We start from the raw sequence: 21,377 nt of genomic DNA, 5'->3' as shown, positions 1-21,377 counted from the left end.
TCGATGTCTTTATTAGATTGCAGGGCATATAAAAAAAAGTGAAGCTACAATACCGCTAAATTTAGATGGTAAATGAAAAGCACATAATAGCGCTACCATGTGTTTTAACGGATCTCTATTAGAAACTTTAATATATTCAATGAACAGAACATATATAAGACTATTAAAATAAAATGGTTTTAATGTCTGGTAATTTGATGGAACCAAGAACATGAAGTTGTATCTAAAAGATGTTGCTGAAATTAATTATAACCAATATGCATAGTAAAGATGGGTAATATTAGTTGGCCAAAGACAAATAATTAAAAATAAAATAAATTTTATTAAAATCAAACATCATTTTGTTCGAACATTTTAATTTTTCAGTGGAAAATACCACTGTTATCACTGTTTTGTATATATTTTCTACAGTATTGTCCATTAATTTTGTATTCCCTTTTGTAAATATCTTCTATAATTAATTCTCCATTAGCTATTATTGGCTTCAACAAAAAGTGGCTTTTCTGACTTTGAAACAGCTGGAGTGTCTCTTTTAGCTAACCCCCAAGGTTGTACTTCTGCAGAAGCAAAGAAGGCATAAAAAAGTGCACACATCATATAGACCGCACACGTTATGCAAAACACAGTATTCCAGTTTTCTACAGTTTCCTAGGAGAGGAAGAAATTCATTATTTAGAGAATAAAATATTATTCAAATTATATAAACAAACAGAAAGTAAAGATGTTAGACAAAGCATGCAAATGTGATATCAATGGCTTGACTAAATTAGAGAACTACATGCACTCTGTAAACAGACGATAGCAAGATTGGCCACCACCAGTTTAACATCGCCAAGATATCTTCCACAATTTGAAGTTTAGAAATATTTTGTTAATGGAACCTGGAATATCATAAATATAGTTTTTCATAAAGGATTTAGTTGAATTACAAACAATCAGAATTCCCGGCGAGCAAACAAGCCGCCAAATGGTAGGCTAATAACAAGTTTAACAGAACAATGGGAAATTTTCTGAATTCAGTGTTCTAGTGTTTCGTCTATGTTTTCAAATTTGGAGCAGCAGGGTGTAAGGGTAAACAGCGCTTTTGTTGCTTCAAAATTATGATTTCTGCAATCCTCTAGTAGATAATTTTTTTTAATGCGCTCTAGATATAAGTTTTTTACTCTAATCGTGATCCATCAAATAGAAAATTTTGAAATCCTTGATTTATTTTAGGTACATTCACAGTCTATTTAACAACGCTATTGCTATTTGAGGACGAAACTTGTATTTTTTAATCAGACGTGATAAGAATACCGTTTCCGACGATAGTCCTTTCTCCAATCTTTCAAAGGAGATGAAGGTTGTTAGGCTCTGGCGAAATTTTAGTGCCCTCCAGACACGCTTAGAGAATAACTCATTGATAGATTTATGTTCCGAATTTGGAATCTTCCTATCCTAAAACCGAGATCATATCATTTCACCTTTTTTTCTAAAACGTTAGAGATAATTACGTGCTGAGATTTGCGCAGATGCTCGAAATAGTAAAAAAAGAAAATTAAATAATGTTGGTAAAATTGTCGAGAAAAATGTAACTTGTTTAAATTTTTATATAGTCATCTGGTTATAGTTAGCGAAATATTCTTAACATGCTGGCATTTTTAATAAAAAAAAGTTCCACCCTTTTGAGGCTGAATCCGATAGAGTTGTTAAGCTTTGATTGTCGTTTTTTTTTTTTTTTTTTGGAATATTTTAGACTCTTGCATTGGTCTCAAGCAGCCATTAATTAGAAACAACAGCAGGTCTTATTTGGTACTTGATGATATTAGTCTAAACGTATGTATAATAAGCATAGTGTTTATTAGAAAAAAAAACTTTAGAAGTTAGAATCAAACTTCCACGAAAACAAATATTTTATAAACAATCATACAGACATTTCATATTCAGTTCACATACACTTCATTAACAAACATTTCATAAATTAGGATGCAAATCATAATCATAATAAAATGTGGCCATAAACTAATTTTTCCTATTTCGGGAAGGTCTTCAGCTAAAACTGATGAATGGAATAAAATTATATTGCATATGTAAGCAATAGGAGATTTAAGGTATCTGTCTACGTCTAAAAGGCCACCTTTGGTCAAAATTCACAATTTTTTTTATTTATTTTAAAGTGCATTTATTTAGCTTTCTAAATCTGTATTTATTTTTCTCCTACGATTGATAGAAATGGAGATATGAAGATTTATGTAATTCAAAAGAGTCGAAAACGAAACCGGAAGTGCTTACCGGAAGTTGAATGTTTTTCGTCGTTTCATCAAACATACGCTCCTAAAATCATAAATTAATTATTTTTTTTAAATTTATACAAAACTATATGCAAGCCACCTAAATTTGAATTAATTTTCAGCTCTTTATATACAGAAAAGATTGGCAACAGCTGCTTCTCGAACATTGTTTACGTTTGAAAACATCTGCTCGTCTCGTGTTATATGTTTATTTACTTTGCTTTTTCGAGTGAATACAGCTTAGTTTGATTTGAATATTTATTGCTTTTTGTTTATAAAGTGTTTTAAATGGGTGGAAAAAGCATTAACAGAAGTAAGAAACGAAAGTTTCATGGAAATAGGCATTCTTCTTCCATGCAAGCTGCAGACTCTGTTGGTGTATCAGATTCAAAACAAAAGACTTGCAGCGAAAAGAAACTGCTGAATTCGCAGTTATGTGAAGATAATGTTCCTGATTTGAAAACAAATAACCTTTCTGGATTTCGAATTATGGATATCGAGATATTAATAAGTGTTTTTACTCTTTTATGTTGTCCTTTATGCTTCAAAAGCAACTTGTATTTGATAGAGGATTCTACCTTTGGATTGTGTTCGAATTTTTGCCTCAAATGCAAGAATTGCTCCTTTTACAAAGGTTTTTCTTCATCTAAAAAGAAAAACACATCCAATGAAATAAACACTCGACTTGTGTGTGCACTTAGAATCATTGGAAAGGGTTATACGGCTGGAAAGAAATTTTTTGCTACCCTCAATTTTCCATCTTTTCTTTCCAAACAAGCATTCAGAATGCAGGACCTGAAGCTTCTTCGTGCTGCTCGTTCTGTTGCAGAAAATTCAATGAATATTGCTGCTACTGAGTTAAAAGACAATAAAAACCCTGCTGCTATTACTGAATGTGGTGTATCTGTTGATGGAACATGGCAACGGAGAGGGTTTTCATCATTGAATGGAGTAGTGAGTGCAATCTCTGTGACATGTGGTAAGGTGCTGGATATTGAAGTGATGTCTCAGTTTTGCCAATGGTGTCACACGAAAAAGCTGAATTTATCATGTGCATCAAAACATCAGTGTGCAAATCATAAGGGTTCATCTGGAAGTATGGAAGTGCTTGGTGCTTACAGAATATTTGAGCGTTCCAAGAGTTGTCGTAAACTCATTTATTCACAATACTATGGAGATGGTGACTCTAAGGGCTATGATACAGTTAAAGACATTTATGGGAAAGATTCCGTTTCAAAACTGGAATGCATTGGCCATATTCAGAAGCGAGTAGGCACTCGTTTGAGAAAATTAAAGTCATCGAATAAATCTCTTGGTGGCAAAGGGAAATTAACAGACTCCTTCATAAATAAGTTGCAAAATTACTATGGGATAGCAATTAGAGCTAATGCAGGGAATTTATTGCAAATGCAGAGTGCAACCATTGCTGCATTTGCTCACACATGTTCTAATAATAAACATCCCATGCATGGACAGTGCCCAACAGGAAAGGACAGTTGGTGTAAATATCAACGTGCAATTTCCTGTGGAAAAAAATTCAAAGAAACAAATGCAGGTCTTCCAAAGAACATTATTAAAATCATTAAGCCAACATATATGCAGCTATGCGATCAAAACTTATTGAAAAAATGCTTACACGGTAAGACTCAAAATGCCAATGAAAGCTTCAATAATCTTTTGTGGACAATAATTCCCAAAAACACATTTCTGGAGCTACAGACTTTACGTTTGGGAGCATCAATAACTGCAATAATTTTTAATGATGGATTTTATGGTCTCTTGACAATTTTTTTTGAACTGGGAATAACTCCTGGGGATTATACCCTGAGACACTTCCTTTCTCTCGATAAAGAAAGAATCATCACGTCAAAAAGGCAGTCATTGGGTACAATAAAAGTTGCCAGGAAAAAATTAAGAGCTGTTAGAAAGAAGAAAACAGATAAAATTGTTAACAAAGAAGGTGTATCATATAAATGTGGTGAATATTAATAAAAATGAAGAGAGATATTTTTCATAAAACACAATTAAAAACTTTAAATGCATTTTTTGAGGAACTTTAATTTTGTAAAAATTTTGATACGCAAAACATGATATCTCAAAATATTATGAATATTTTTTAATGAAATTTTGTATGTATGTTATTTATACTATCCTAAAGGCAATGAACTAGGATTATAGTTTTGAGATGAATAGTTTTTTATTTAGAGCTCATTAATGTTGTTTATGCATAAGAATTTTGATAAATTTTCAGTTAGGAAATACTCGAACTGCTATAACTTTCTTATAAATGCAAATATTTCTTAGATCCTAGTTCATTGCCTTCACTAAAGCTCTAACTATATTTTGTAGAAAAAGAATTTGAAAATTTTGATTAGAATTCTTGTTAGGATGTTTTGCGTTTTACACCAATTTTCACAGTTTTTTACCCAAATTTCCCCATTTGACTGAGTTGCAAATTACATAAAACTTTTTAAATGGTATTATTCATTGTTTTGAATTGCAATAACCTAAAAAATAAACTAAAAATGAAAATTAAACAGTTTTTTCAAAAATTTGTCTTCGCACGTAGACAGATACCTTAAAAGGATGAATTCCGTAAAAAAAAAAAAAAAAAAAAAAAAAAAAAAAAAAAAAAAAAGAGTGGAATATTTTTTAAACAAAAGAAAGATCAACAACTGAAAGTGGATCCTTAATTCTCCATTAATAAATGAATATTTTTAATGATTTTTATATTGCATTTAACTTATTTTAATTTACATTTTTAATCGCTTGGATATCAATTGAAACTATGTATAATTTATTTTTCGTGCACTGAATGCAATGATTAATTTTAATGCTTTTGTTTCGACAACGCCAAAATTCCCCCTGTCGGTGACTTCTATTACTATCTTTTCTTGTTCTAATCTTGTCGTGTTTTTTTTTTTTTGTGCGAAAATAGTGGTATTTTTACGGCATTTACTTTTTTTTATGCCAATTTTGAATAAGGAGTTTGTTTTCATTTTTTTTTTTATTAATTTCAGTTGTAGATTCCTCTAAACAAGGAAATTCATTTCATAGACATCCTGTGTATTAATAAAGAAAAAAATAATACTCACTCCACTGGCCGTAAGAAAGCCAACAATAGTAGGACTTAGTATACCAGCAGTATTTGCAACGGTATTCGTTATTCCATAAAGAACACCTTAAAAAAAGATAAGTATGCCATTACTTTTAAATGAAATAGTAGCATTACATTAATTGTTTTCCATTTTTCGAGAATATCGTAATTTGTATTAAAGAAAAATTGCAGCCTTCTGACAAAAATTATTGTGTGATATCATAACATGACAATATGCATTAGGTTTGTGGTGATCCTACTTTCATCAAGATGACGCAGTTTAAGCTGCGTGATCGTATCAGCATATTAATCACGCAATACATGAGACTAGAAAACTAGAAACTAGAAAACAAAAAACATTTTTCTGATTTTTTTTTAAATATATATTTTTTTTTTTGCCTTTGTTGAATAGATTATGTGGACATTCATCCATATTGGTGACCTGGGCGTGATCTGAACATGCAACCTTAATATCTGGAGAACTTGTAAATAATCATCCATAGGTTCAAGTAGTGATAGTTAATTCTAATTATTAGAGTGTAAATAGAAAAGTTCCTTTGAATTAAATTATGCGGTGGTAAATTTAGTTTTTTTTTTTTTTTTTTTTTTTTTTTGGTTTGAGGCAGTACACATTATTAAGATCTTCTTTTAACATCTGAATAAATTAGTTTCACAATTCAAAACACTTTAAATTTAATAACCACGCAATAATTTCTTTTATTTAGCTTTTATTTATTTTAGTAACTTTGTGAAATCATATATGTTTTGAAATGAATTACAATTGTTAGTAAATTTTCCAAGAATAAGAGGAATAACAATTAATTATTAATGGTTTCCTAATTTATAAATAAAACAATTTATCATTAATAAATTAATAAATTCAGAGCAAATGTAAAACTTCAAATAAGAAATGTACAGAACTAGTTAGGTGGAAAATAGTACAATGATATGATTTAAATAAATAATTAACATTTTAATATATTATAAATATTATAAAAAGTAATTAATTATATTTTTATTAACTTAACAATTCATTGTAGACTCAAATTTTTGTCTTAATAGTTTATAATTGGTAAAATTTTAGTTCTTATAAAGTTTTTTATATGGCGATTGGGAAAATATTTTTCCTAACGACCTGCCTACAGACACCTTGGTTAAGTGACATTACATCTAGGCGAAATTGAGTCATTAGAAAAATTTAGGATTCAGGACATCTTGGAAGAATCAACATCTTTTGTTTTCCAATCTATTTTTCCATCATTTGGAATACAAAATATAATATATCCTCTTACAAGAGTGTAGCATTTTTTTTGTCAAAAATAATTAAGAAACATTCTTTAACTTTTAATTGCAATTAATATTCCGTTTGTGATATGGAAACACAAATTATGTGATAATTCTAAGAAGGTACTCAATTAAAATTTAAAATAATCATTAATATGTGTGTGTAATATCTTAAGGCTTTCATATTAAAAACATACTGAATGGTAATAGCATTCTAAAATAAAGTTATTCACATATTACATGGCAAAATGGATTAAAAAATTTATTTACTCTGAATAAAATCTTAAGTATTTCATGGAGCGAATATTTTTTTCTGTCAAAAAAGAATTTTTAAATAATACCTGAAAAATCGGCGCTCATATCCACGTGCGTAACATTGAAACCAGAGAAAGCAAACCCATTGAGAAACATGGCGAGACACAGCAGACCGACTATGAGTTCTCGCTGGCAGCTGGATGCTACGATGCCTATGCAGCACAGAGCTGGACCCACTAAACCTGAAAGAACAGGAAATTTCCAATTTCTCATTTCACTCTTATCTAAAATATGACACATGTGATGAGCGGAAGATGATGTATAATTTTGTATATAATTACAACAAAAGTGTTCAAAAAGTTTGCTTTCATTCTACAAAAATTATGATTAATATATTTCCGAATTAACTCATAAGTATTTAATTCTGTTTGAAAGCTCATGTTTAAGTTCATAGAAGGACAGGATATTCGATGATGTTTAAAGGGTTCTCGCTTTTATATAAGGTACAGCGATAAAAATGTGGGTTTTCTCTACATTAGATGTAGCCACATGGACCAATGAAATCCTTTTTATAACTGACCACAATATCCGCATTACTATTTGCAAAGATCCATTCATTTTTATTATTTATTAGCTAATGTAATTATTATAAAATGTATTTATTAGGATCACATTGCAATAGAATGTATGCAAAACATAACAGTTTTGGAATACTATGCAAGACATAACATTGAAGAGAGAAGCCTGCATTAACAGATAATTTTTTGCTTGCATAGGATTTATTGTAGTTTTTTTCACTCCAGAGGGTGTTACTTTAGTTGCTTTGGACAATAAGTTGCAGATAAGACCATCAATGCAATTACTATCCCCATCTCCCCCCGGGTTCACCTCAAAAATGAGGATGAGAAGCTTCCGGTATTGTGGTTGGTTTTCGCCACTTTGATGGGTACAGAAATGGTGAGGGTCGGCTACCTCTTGCCAATGACAGGACGTTCTTCCCACAAGGAAAGGTTGCACCGTGGCCGGCGATATCTCTTAGGACTCAACCGTAGTTACTGCCAGTGTTGCTGTTGCGTCTGTCCGGTCAATCAGATTTATGCATGCGCCTTAGCGGTGAGTCGGAATTGCCGTTTATTGTTACTATCCCCCCCCCTTTGATGAACTAGATGTTATTTGAGGTGCTGTATTAAAGAGGGTTTTCATTTAGATTTTGTATTCAAATTTTCAATCTAGAGAAAGTAATAGACAATTTCTCAAAATAATCAATGACTGATGATAAATCAATCAGTGATCACTAATCCTTTTTTGATAGAGTGTGCTCATTAACATGTCTCTTTCTACTGTTTTGTCTTATTAATCTAATTATATTATATTAATACAATAATTTTTATATAAGTAAATATAATCTTATTTCTCCCACCTATTGAATTTGCAGTCTTCCGTATTGTTGAGATGCTCATTTTGTTCCATTTCCTAAGTCTGTCAGCTAAGTACGATGCCAGAGCCATGCTTATCGCCAGAGCCGCATATGGCATAGCAGAAAGGACGCCATTCTGGAAAAGAAGGAAGAAATTATCAAATACTTCAAATACAATTTATTATTACCAAATAAATGAGTGTAGAAAATTAGTGTGAAAGCAGATTGGATATTTTGTCAATAGAACATTTAACTTGTATATTCTTTAATTGATTATAGAGAAGAGTTGTAATATTTGGATCATCGCCTAAAATGGACCTTCATCATCAATTCAAATCTATTAAATAATGAACCCGTAAAATGGCCTTTCATGAGCTGTTCTACGAAAATTTTTGAAAAGGAATTCTTTCAAATGTTCTTTAAAAGTCTATCAATTACGTAGTGAAATATGCAGTAATTTCAAAACTTCTAATGGCAGTATAAATTTTAATGTCAAAAATAAACGAAAATTTTCAAATTTAGCCTTCCAGATATTTTGTCAAATTTTCTTTATTGTATCGAATAAAACTGAATTATCTGCTATCAATTAACAATTAAAAACGTGGTGAAGATTTGGCCTACTGAAAAGGCCTACAAGAGAAAGCTAAATTTTAATATTTGAATAGCATTTTAATTTCATATAAATAATCTTGAACGTGAATCAATTAAAATAAAAATTTGAAACAAACCTGTTATTTTTAGAAGTTTGAAGGGGGGAAATTATGCAATTAAAATCTGTAATCATTTGTTTAAATATAGTTTTCTAATAATCAAACAAACTTTTAATGCTAGACTAGCATCAGAACGTCGGAATTCTTAGTTTAGTTATATTGATGTCCCGTTTTGAAGCAACACTTGGACTATTTTAGGACGGAGCTAGTCATTTTGAACCGCGGTCAGATGACGAGGACGACACCTGAGCTGGCACCCCCCTCTCCACACCAGCGGGAGGACGTTTGGTCATGACGGATGCAACAGTCCCCCTTACACGACGGTTCTTCGGTGGAATCGGGTCTCGAACCTGAAACCCTCCGGTTCCGAAGTCGAGACCTTACCACCAGGCCACCGCGGCCCCATCATCTGAATAACAATAAATGATAGCTTTTTATTTTCTAGAACCATGCATGAATTGATAAAAGCGATTCTTACCGTTTTAATATCGAAGTGCAAAATTGTTTTGAAGTAAGTCGGCATAAGCGTCAGAAACATCAAAAATGCGTAATTTTGTCCGAAATGCGCTATGATGACGGCCCAGACGGGAAGCGATGAAAATATCTTCTTCCAAGGAATAGGAGCTTTCTGGAAAGCAAGAAACACCTTTGTAATCGTTTCACCTTTCAGTTGTAATCTTTGACTAGAAAATCATAACAATAAACGAAGACATTTGAAAATATTTTTTTAAGAATATTTGAAATTTCCAAATTATTATTTCCAATATCCAACTTCAACCTTAGATAACGAAGTATTCGCCAATATTTGAATAGAATTCCAAAATTGGCAATAAACTAATATAATGCCGGTTTTGAGAATTCTAGATATTTACGTAGCACTTACAAGATCTAACTCAGAACCCTATTGGCACAAATTTCTCAGTAGAGACGTTAACATGCTGTTATATATGTTAAAAATAATTCCGACATGCAAATCCAAAAGAATAACGAATAAAGGCGCATTAATTTTAATGAAAAGACGAATACGCGGTCAATAAAACACAGACCAAGCATACACAATAAAAGCACTTGCAGTGAACAGCAACACACAAGTAGCAAATCATTAATAAATAGCCGTAAGAGTATAAAGCGTTCAAAGAGAACTAGCAGGAGAGAGACTTTGCACGACCATTCATGCATTCCGCCTCGTCTGCTCCTCTCATTGATTCAGTACTCGACTCCTCAATTCTGTTTTATCTAGTTTAAACTTCTTTTATATTTTCTGAGATAGGGTATAGGAGCGTCTAGACAAAAGACATCATTTGAGTTCTAATGGGGTTATCGCCAAATTTTTTTTAGTTTCTGGTGTCTTTCGATTTTGTCTCCAAAATCATCAAATTTGTCGTCAAGTCACAGTAGCATCACCAAGATACTCCCAAAGCCCAGGGGTCATTATTTAATATTTTCACGTTACTATTGACCTTCTAGCAAAACCCCAAGCAGTAATTTTACTCAAAAACTTTTCAGAAAAATGCAAATATCATAGATCAGCTTAAAATATTAAGTTATAGAAATTTTTTGGTATGATCATTTATTTTTTATATTAAATTTTTTTAATAATATTTTTATCGACCCATAAAAACTATGCGTACTTTTAAAATAATGAGAAAACCCAAAAAACGTCTGTCAATCAGTCAAACTCTATAGTTTGATTTCTCCAATTTTTATTTCACATGAAAGTTTATATTCATAGCTCCTAAATATAACAGCATTGGTCACCTATTACCCATCTCACTTCAGATATGATAGAAATCTCGAGAACACTAATTTTCTGTATATTCTCTATGTGATCAAAATTCTATCAGAATCAATCCACCTCCTACAAATATGCTAACTCGATAGCTTTTATTTCATTTGATTGCTTTTGACCTCTAGATATGCTTTCAGTTGTCGTTTGTCCTCCACTAACCTTCCCCCTTTTGGAGAGAAATTTCAGAAAGTCCGTCACTGTAGATATATATCAAAATAAATTATACAACCTGAATAATTGGATCGACTTATCCAGTTTTATTAGTTATTAATTTGGATCTTGAGCATAGCTAATAAATTTGAATGATTTATGTTTATTGCGCAAGATGGTTTGAAAGAATACCTTCGTTTGTTGTGATCAAATGCAATTCCCCGAAATTAGGCCTAACGTGACAATAATGTTTCTAAATGGTGGAGAATTATTTGTTACCGTCTATTTAGTATTTATTTGCCATCGTTTATTGTCTTCTAATTAAAAAAATTAATAAATGAAGAATCTTTGCTGTGATGAATAATCTTAAAGCTGTTATTAACCCCTTACCTGCCGAGGTTAACTTGCGAGATTCGATCCCCATTGTCCGTATATATATATATATATATATATAGTTGCGAGACGTATATATACACCAGAGGCAGTTAACACATTGACTTAGGGAGACGTATATATACGCCCGTGGCAGGCAAGGGGTTAATGAAACAAAACAAGTATTGTTGAAGACAACGATAACGATTTTCTGTATTGGAAAAATTGTTAGTTCAAGAATATAGGGAACTGTTAGTTAGTTAGTTGGAAAAATTGTTAGTTCAAGGATATTAGGGAATACCAAGAAAATGTAGAGGTAAACAGTTATCGTTAAATTAAAAGCTCATATTACATTGATTAATACTCGATGCATGCTAACCTTAAAATATAAATTAATATTTGCTAAAGTTCACTGACCGTTTGAAGTTTCTCATCTTTATTCTGCTGGATGTATAGAAGCTCTTCTTTTGATATGCGAGGATGATCTTCAGGAGTTTCATACACCAAAATGCACCAAAGCAAGAACCAGGCACATCCGAAACTTCCTAAGTATTTAAATATAAGAAAGACTTTTGAAAAATATTCTGATAATAAAAAGTACATCAAAACTTGTTTTTTAATAAAATGGAAAGAGAACAAAAATATAATTTAACTAAAATTATGTTATTAAATACATTTTAATTAATGTACTAAACAGTGAGATTCATCTTCATTTTAGCAATCCTATTTTTTTCCATCTTGAAAAAAATTATTTTCGTTCTAAACATCAGATGGCGCCATGAGCATCGTATAAAAATTTAATTTAATTAATTGTTAAATGAGGACTGAATTCAGAATTTATTTAGAAACTGTACTATTTCGCAGATATTTAAAAATAAATAATATTTTGGTAAAATATTTGGTTCCCATATAAATGCATCAAAGCAAGAACAAGGTACATCTGAAATTTCCTAAATATTTAAAAATGAAAAAAATCTTTGAAAAATATTCTGATGGTAAAAAAAGCAATAAAATTCATATTTTAAGAAAAAGAAAAGAGAACAAAATTTAAAAATTTAACTAAAATTATTTTATTAAAAATACACTTTAATTAATATACTAAACAAAGGAATTTATCTTCATTTTAATTATTTTCTATTTTTTAAAATTTAAATAAATAATTTACACTCTTAACATCAGATGGCGTCACCAGCATCGTATAAATTGATGTTTAAATGAGAACCGAGTTCTGAATTTATAAGAAAAATAAACTATTTCCTAGCTATTTAAATAAAAATAATATTTTTTAAAAGTGTTCGGTTTACAAAAACTGAAATACAATATTATTTTCTAGGAAAAGAAAAAGAAACAATTAAAATTTAAATAAAAACTGTTATTAAAAACACGTTAATTTATATAATAAACAGAGGAATTTTTCTTCATTTTAAATGTGTTTTTTTTTAATCCGAAAATAATTTTTTTCATCAGATGGCGCCTCTAGTATGGGATGAACATTCATTTTAATGAATGATTGAAAGCTGAACCTTGAAATTATAAAGTAACTATATCTTTTTCTTATATATTTAAATATGAATAATATTTTTGATGAATATTCGGATCGTAATAAGAGAAATACAAACTCGTTTTCTAGGAAAATAAAAATATAAAATTTTAAATAAAAACTTATACAAAGTACATTAAATTATTGTATTGAACAATAGAATTTTTATTTTAAATAATTTCGATTTTTTAATCTGAAATCTGATAGTGAAATGAAGAATTCACTATCAGAGAATGCCTTTTGTACAGTATTAAAATTTAGTTTATCTTTTGAGTAATAAATCAGTAAGGTCTGAAATCATTAGGAATGTCCTTTGCCATTGAGAAAACACATGTGGCGGAAAATGTCAGCATTCTAGCACATCTGGAAAGAAGTTAAAAGCTAATTGCACAATTTAATCAAATTACAACCTGTATGAACATGAAATTAATCAAATTAAATAAAAATGTTTAGTAAAAATAATTCCCAAAAGCAAAAATGCATGCGAAAAAAATTATTTGAAATATATACTTCGTTATTTTTCTTAAAATAATAGTAATCGTCATATAAAAATATTGTAATGATCATTTAAAATTTTTTCCTTGTATAAAAGTTAAAATATATTACTAATTAAGCTTGAGTTTTGTTTTTTTAATTGGATATTGCTTCAAGATTTAATAAATTTTGCTTGGACATTTGCTTTGCCTTTTGAGTTTCATTTAGAAATTTTCTTTTTTCTGTTTTTGCTTTTGTAAATTTGTAGGATTCAGTATTTAGTATAATTTTTACTTAGTATTTGGTTTTAGATTCTCCATTGTAGTGCCTAACATCCTCTGGGTAACCGTGTCGTATTTTGTTTTTTAATTTGATATTATTTTAAGATTTAATAAATTTTTCTTGGACATTTGCTTTGCCATTTGAGTTTCGTTCAGAAATTTTCTTTTTTCTGTTTTTGCTTTTGTAAATTTGTATGATTCAGTATTTAGTATAATTTTTACTCTGTATTTGCTTTTATTCTCAGATTCTCCTTCGTAGTACTTAACATTCTTTGGGTAGGCTGTATCGGTATGGGCAAATAAAAAAGTAAATTCATTTAAAACTTATGTTTGGTTATCAATTTTTCATTCACTTGTTTATGTTCCAGAGTGCCGAAAGTTTCAACAGTTATTAGAATAGGGAGTTTTAATATTTTCAGAATTTATTTATGCATAAATCTATTCATTCAAGATTAACTTAGGTTCTATACAAAAAGTCTCACTTTGAAAAATTTAAAAATAATTCATTACATAATTCTATAATGCATATAATTATGATTTGCAAACTGAAACTTAAAACATAGAAAATAATAATGATAAAATTTCTGAAAAATCGTGGTTTTATTAGTATAATTAAAAGCATAATTTAAAATTTTTATCAAATATTTTGGGGTTATGTCAGAAACATAATAAACACAGACGCTTTAAACAGTACGACAAAGAAATTAATATACAGTAAATAAGGAAAAAAAGTTTTAATCAAATTATTATATTATGAATAAATCTTAAATATCAATAAAGAATTCACATTTAAGATGCATCATTTCAGAACCAAGATATTTCTTTTTATAATTAAATTAATTGATTTATAATATCAGCCCGTCAATACTAAACTTTTTTGCTCAAGAGTTTTGATAAAAAATAACATTTCCTATGTTTTAGTCCACTATTGCTATTTTTTTTTTAAAACTATTTTTATTATTTTGATAGTATAAAATATCTTTTACTTACCGAATAAGTAGAAGATAGAGGGCCAACCCCCAATAAAATCTGTGCTGCTTAGGAAACCTGATATCGGTGATCCAATTATATTTCCGATCGGAACCCCCATGCAGATTACGGAAGAAATCCTGCTTCGTTCGAATCTTGGAGCCCAGTTGCTTATAGCGTGGGTGATGGCAGGAAAAGCTAAACCCTGACGAATAAATTTAAAATTTTGTAAATTAATTATACAAAGCAATTCAAATCTAAGATTTGATGCATAGTTCATATTTAAAATTTCATCCATTATCTCAAAGAGTTTCTATGTAATCAGGTTCACAGCCAGACAGACAAATAGGCATAATTCTAAAAGTGTGTTTATCGAGTTTAGAAAGGTCTGAATTGTGGGAATTCGTCAATATCCCGATTTTGTTGATGATTACAATACATTTTTTTTGTATATTTCGTATACGAGGAGTTCAAATTATTGTACAACATAATAAAATCCATATTTTTGACATCATTTTTGTATTGGGGGAATATTGTATTTTATTACTTCTGCTAATTTTACCATATTATATGATATTATAAGTATCTTGGTTACATGTAAACTTTTAAAAGTTTGCTGAACAAGAAACAATCATTATTTTTCAAAGAAATACAAGGTAACAGAGACAGATAATAGAGATAAAATATTCTGCGAAATTTTTGTGTATATATTTTAATTTATTAAATATAATTAGGTAAAACTAAAAATTATTTCTACGCTGTAAATCAAATGCCGTAATCGATCGTTGCCAATAATAAGGAAAATGTATGTGTCTGTGTGAGTGCTTTAGCACTCTAAATGGCTGACTAGCATAGAACTATCAATTTGTCATTGATGTATATATACTTTGAAGGTGGCATGTGCAACTCTAAAAGATTTTATTAAATTTTAATTCTAATTTTAATTAAGTGAATATTGAACAAGATTTTCACACTTCTTCACAATAACTCCCGAAATAATATTTCTGAAAGTCGATTTTTATATTATTTTAAAAAAAAAATTTTTAAACGTCTTTTGAACTATACTAATTTAATAGTCCTATAAGTTTCCCGAGAATTTCACAATTTTTAAAAAAATATTATTTGTTTTATTTTAAAAAAATATATTCCTTGGTTGAAAAAAAAATTCCAGTTGCTTTCAATGTTTTGTCGAGTATTTAATTATGTGATTTCCTCTCACTAATAAAAGTTAAGGGAAAAAAGACTCTATTTATTTTCTGATCCAATTACAAGAGGAATCATATAATGGAATTACATTATCGGTACAAGTCGCATGCAATTGGACGGTGGATTAGATAAAGAAGACTCTTTAATGGGACTATCATGATTTTGAATCCATTAAGTGTCAAAATTAATCATAATTATTAATCCATTAATTAATAATACATTAAGTGTCACTGTCAAAATTAACAGTACCAGGTGCAATGCTATTAAAATCAACAAATGCACGAATTGACTTTTTTATTTTCTTAAAAAACAGTGATTAATTTTTAGTATTTCGTGTTGCTTCAGAGTAGAATCATTTTTATTTATTTTAATGTAAACAAATCTTTTAACGTTATCGCATATATTCGATATTGCTTAGCCTACATTCAACTTTCAACATTCTATTTTCTTGTCGTAAACTCAAATAAAAATATTTTTCCTGCAACGCAGTATAAGGAAGTTCTCATATCAGATAATTTCAAATAAGAACAATTGATGATTTAACTGAAGTCATTTTACCTGATAAAAGAAAACGTTTGGGAAAACGACGAAATCTATCTATCATTTTTTCAAGAATCATTCAAATAGCATCAAAATACTGGAGAATTTCCTTACCAATCTTAATGATAATGGATAAAATATTCTTAAAAAATAAATTCAATTCAAAATGAATGCATTAAAATTTATTAAATGGGATTTAAAATATATGCCGTATTAAAAATTAATAGTTTTTTAAAATAAAAATAAAATTCGGGTAAATCCTTATAATTTTCTCAAAACATGAAAATAAAAATTGTATTATTGCATTTAAGAGTGGATTTTTGCTTCACTTTTTGTAAAAAATTTATTTGGATTGGTTTTTAGATTAATAATAAATTCAGAATTGATTTTATTATTATGTTGCTGCATTTTCTGAATTAAAAACTCAAGAAAACATATTCATGCTTACATGCTTTAATGACAAAAAAAAAAGATATATTGCAATAAAAGTGTAGTACGCATCATTCAATTAAATTAATTTTTGAATAATTCTTCATTTTTTTCTACATAATCAACCATTAAAAATTAAATCTGATTGTAGAATATCTTCATTGCTTAATTTCATTAAGTAAAATGGTTGATTCAAAAGATGATGTTGTTATCAACACGAAATCTTCGTCTGACTTTTCTGCATAAATCGTTGCATCCTAAAAGTAACAATTCTTCCGTCTTGACATCATTTTGGTAAAAATGGAAATTCTGCTTTGGAAATCTTTCCAAAGAAAAATGTATTGCCATAAACACGTATTTTCTTCCATTTAAAAAAAAAGGATTGTCGTAAGAATCACTTCCAATTAGTTTTTCATTTGAAAAAATCATTTATAATTCAGTATATTGTAAACCCATTCCAGTTGAATCATGAATGGTTCAGCTGATCTTGAAATCGAATAAAGAACAATTTTCGAAATCTTGCTTTTTTTCCCCTTTGCATCATAGAAATATCAATTGAAAAACCTTATTATATTAATAAAAGTAAAAATCAAAATTTGCTCTTGTAATTCGTGAAAAGCATTCGTTTTTTTAAAAATCATAACTTTAATAATGGCAACATCATGAGAACGAAAGATTTGATGGCAAAGTAAAATCGTTTTCAAATCCAGTACTATTTTACTATACAAATCAGTTCAATATTATACAATAAAATGTAATGAAATTATGTCCAAAATTAATTTTTGAAAACGGTTTTAAAGAGAAGCAAAGAAGAAAAAATGCTTCTAAATAAAATTAGCATCACTAAAGTGTATTTCTTAAAAAAAAGAGAGAGATTAAAAATGATTTTTATGCAATAATATGAGGCGTAATAATTGAAAACTTTAATTTTTGATCAATTGTAACTTAATTAAAAATTTATAAATGTTTCTTAATGCGGAAGAAGCAACCATAGATTCATTTTGGTAGATCTAGGTCCGACTATCTGCTCTATAAAGCATTATGATCGATTTTTGCGCAACTTAGTTCGCAAAATGCAGAAAAGTGAGATCTAAAAAATATTATTATGTTAAAATCTTAAGCAAGTAGCTCTATAATTAACCAAAAAGCGTTTTTTGCATATTAGCATAATTAAACATGATTTGTTTAAAATTTTATAAAGACTTCTTAATGTATTCTTAATGCAGAAGAAGTAACAATAGATCAATTTTGGTAGATCTAGGTCCAACTATCTGCTCTATAAAGCCTTTTGAACGATTTTTGCGCAACTTTGTTCACAAAACGCAGAAAATTTGAGAGCGTAAAAACATTATTATTTTAAAAAAATAAACAAGTATCTCTATAAATATCCAAAAGGCGGTTTTTAAATATTAGCATATTTAAATATGACTTGATATTTTTAATTTTTTTGGCATGATATAGATGATGCATAACAGATGAGATTAAGAAAAAAAAAGATTCTTTTTCTAAAGAACATTTTTACTTTCTTCGACAATTTTATTATGATACGCATTTGCAACTTTATTTTATAACTTCCTTTGATCAGCGACAAGGTCAATGCCGGTTCTGGTTTCTATCAATATATAAAAGTCTATTTATTGCCGAAATCTATAAAAGGTTAAAAAAAATAAATTCATGCAAATGAAAGCTTTCATCACAGCAACTAAACCTACTTTCTCAAAGAAATATCAACTGTCATAGATTTATTTTCTGTGATTTATTCATGTGCAAACTGATTAAAAAAACAACTGGTCTGTTTTCAAATGAATTAGAATTAATCATGGATAATCTCAAAATAAAAAAAAGGATCAAACATATGATTGACATAACTTCATTTGCTTCTCATTGCATTTACTGCATGCAAAGAGAAAGTATTGCAATTATCAAAAAATGCAACCTTGGAATTTTGATGAACGTGTTTATTCGAATAAAACAATTCAATTGTTATAAACATGATAATTCGAAAATGAAAATAATTAGAAGAAATAATTCTGGCATGCAGACTTTATATTAAAACAGCAGATTGTAATGAAATTTTGAAAGCAATTTAAATGAAAAAAAAATGAGAAATTATCTGTTCGTTAGTCCCAGATTTTGTGGTAAAATTCTGCTTTTGGTTTTATCTCTGAAATGGTAAATCTTTAAGACATATAATGCCATATTCCTTTGTAAATCTGTATATACAGTGGTGCAACAAATAATTTTTCGGACTGGGCCCAAATGCCATAATCGAAATTTTGCCAACGATGGCGTGATAAATCTCATCATCTTTTATACTTTAAAAATTTCTGAGCATTTATAAGCGCAAAAATAATCTCCAGATTAATAAAATACAGCATTATTTAAATGTTTCGAAGCTTTTGATGCCAGAATTCATCTAGAATAACAAAATTAATTGTTGTTTATTCCATTATAATGTACCGAGGCACGATTCACTTATTTTTCAATGATTTTTAACATTAAAAAAACTGTTTGCCTATGAAACGTATGCACACCACATTTGATTGATTTAACAACTTTAACATCATTTAAAATTCAATAAATGAAGAAAAACTCGTTAAATGTGATTTTAATGACATTTACACCATGCAAAGAATTTTAAGATGTGCTTAGGAGGCATTGAAAAAACTGGAACAGTCATTCAAATATTAAATAGTTGCCAAATGTAGAACAAATCAGAAAGTGCTTATTGAGAATTAAAAAAACTCTTATTTCTTTTTCAATTTACAGAATCAGTTATAAAACTTTTTGATTCACTGTATAAGAGAAAAAAATAATTGAAAAATGAAGAGAAACAGGCATGTGAAATTTGGTGTGCGGTTTTTAAATCACAATTCTGAATATGTTATAATCAGGAATCTAAATAATCTAACCAAATGTTTCAAAAATATCATACATACGGAGCTTTTTCTACTATGCAACTGCATCAAAACTATATGTGTCATATAATAAATATGCATCAGAAATCTGTGGATGAATGCAGCTAATTATTAACTTAATTATTGTATTTTTTACATCAATGTACAAAATAACATCATATGTAGAATTTTATTACCTCTCCTAATCCTTCTAAAATTCGAATTATGGTAAAAGCTAATACACTCCAGTTGGCTGCTAAGGGTATCAGCAGATAAAGAAACGTGGTCACAAGTACTCCACCCCCAAACAACCACTTGGCTCCGAATCTGTCACACAAAATTCCACCTGGAAGCTGCGTCACAACGTAGCCATAATAAAAAGAACTTAGTATTATGCCTTGTGTCTTGGGATCCCAGTTGTACTTTATTCCCTAAAATGATAAACAAATATATTTATTTTCCATTACTAAAATCTTGCAATGATGGAACGCCCGAAATGTCCATTGAAGCAAATTCTTGTGATTGCCTGAAATGCCCAAATACCTCTGCGAATAACTATAGGGGCTTTGTTAATCAATCACCCGGAATGAAACGAGACGAACCAATCCTTTATGCATATTGTTACCATTTATGCCCATTGTTTAATAGAGTCCTCTTTTGTACATAATCTCTTTAAGAATACTAGCTGTTTTAGAAGGCATATGAAATTTTTCTTTGAAAGAGAACTTCGAACGATTCTGTATTCTACTTCCCAAGGCCCGTGGCTCTTCTGAATCAGAGATTTAAATGTATTTATTTTGCTGTGAAATTTCTTAAACCTTTTCGCATTTGCTACACATTAAGTCGGTAATTCTATTCTTAACTAAGCTAGCTTATTTCTAGCCAAATTATAAGCTTTCCATACCTATGATAAATTATTAATAGCTTTAATGCTCTTCGGAGCTCATATCAAAAATTTATGTGCTCACTAATCCATAATAAAAAAAGGCGTTGGGGGACTTCGGCGTTGACCAACACCGGAAGTTCAGGTTTGATATCCGATTCCATGAAGTATACACCATTTATAAATGACCGGTGCACATTAAATCTTTTGAAGGTGAATCGAATTTTAAGAAGGGGTGGTCACTTCAAGCGTCTTTTTCGTCATCTGATCATGGTCTAAAATTATGAACTTTCCTCCCAAAATAGCTGTCGTGTAGCTTCAAAACAGGATATTAACCGAATTAAACATAACTAAGCTACACCAAGAACTCAGGATGTCATCTAGTGTTTTCATTAGGCAATAGAAAATTAATTCTTAAAGGAGTTTCCGGAAGGGACAACCCTTTCTAAAGATTTAAATAAAAGGTAATTTCAAAACAAGCCTTGTTTCTTGTAAGGAGTTAATAAATAATTGTTCAATCTTATAGTGATGCTTCGGGCAATCAACTATTTATCTTTATCGAAAAACAACGCAGTTTCAGATTTAAAAGATTAAAGAAAATTATACTTGCCTTTAGTTCTGTGTCACTGCTATAAGTTTCGTTATTTCGAAGGTTGAAACAGCCTGAAGACTGATGACTGGATTCACCTATCTGGATTTCTTTTGATGCATTTACCATAGCTACCATTGCAATGCTTAAACTTACTCTTGTAGAATACATGACTAGACAGCCAAAAAATGCCATGGCGGTGAAGATGCATCTCTTCGGAATGTA

General features: G+C 29.4%; 1 protein-coding gene across 1 annotated transcript; it reads right to left on the bottom strand.

Annotated features, from left to right (window-relative positions):
• Positions 1-349: 349 nt before the first annotated feature.
• LOC129971776 (sialin-like) lies at positions 350-20,741 on the bottom strand. The gene is made up of 9 exons (XM_056085752.1): positions 20,649-20,741; positions 19,878-20,111; positions 14,630-14,813; positions 11,762-11,889; positions 9,512-9,661; positions 8,327-8,459; positions 6,993-7,148; positions 5,366-5,451; positions 350-648 (listed from the first exon to the last, which is right to left on the bottom strand). The coding sequence occupies exons 1-9, from the start codon at positions 20,739-20,741 to the stop codon at positions 469-471; spliced, it is 1,344 nt and encodes a 447-aa protein (XP_055941727.1). The 3' UTR covers positions 350-468.
• Positions 20,742-21,377: the final 636 nt, after the last annotated feature.

This window comes from Argiope bruennichi, chromosome 6 (assembly GCF_947563725.1).
Source record: "Argiope bruennichi chromosome 6, qqArgBrue1.1, whole genome shotgun sequence".
Classification (NCBI taxonomy): Eukaryota; Metazoa; Arthropoda; class Arachnida; order Araneae; family Araneidae; genus Argiope; species Argiope bruennichi.
Note: the sequence above shows the minus strand (reverse complement) of the source record. Positions and strands in the feature narration are given on the sequence as shown.

What these genes read in the sequence shown, in the direction of transcription:
- LOC129971776 (XM_056085752.1), bottom strand. Translation starts at nt 20,741, where the DNA reads ATGGTGTATACTTCATGGAATCGGATATCAAACCTGAACTTCCGGTGT. An exon ending in CCTTTTTTTATTATGGATTA is followed by an intron (nt 20,112 to 20,648) that starts GTGAGCACATAA and finishes TTATCATTTTAG; the next exon opens with GGAATAAAGTACAACTGGGA. An exon ending in TATGAGCGCCGATTTTTCAG is followed by an intron (nt 5,452 to 6,992) that starts GTATTATTTAAA and finishes TCTTTTTTTAAG; the next exon opens with GTGTTCTTTATGGAATAACG.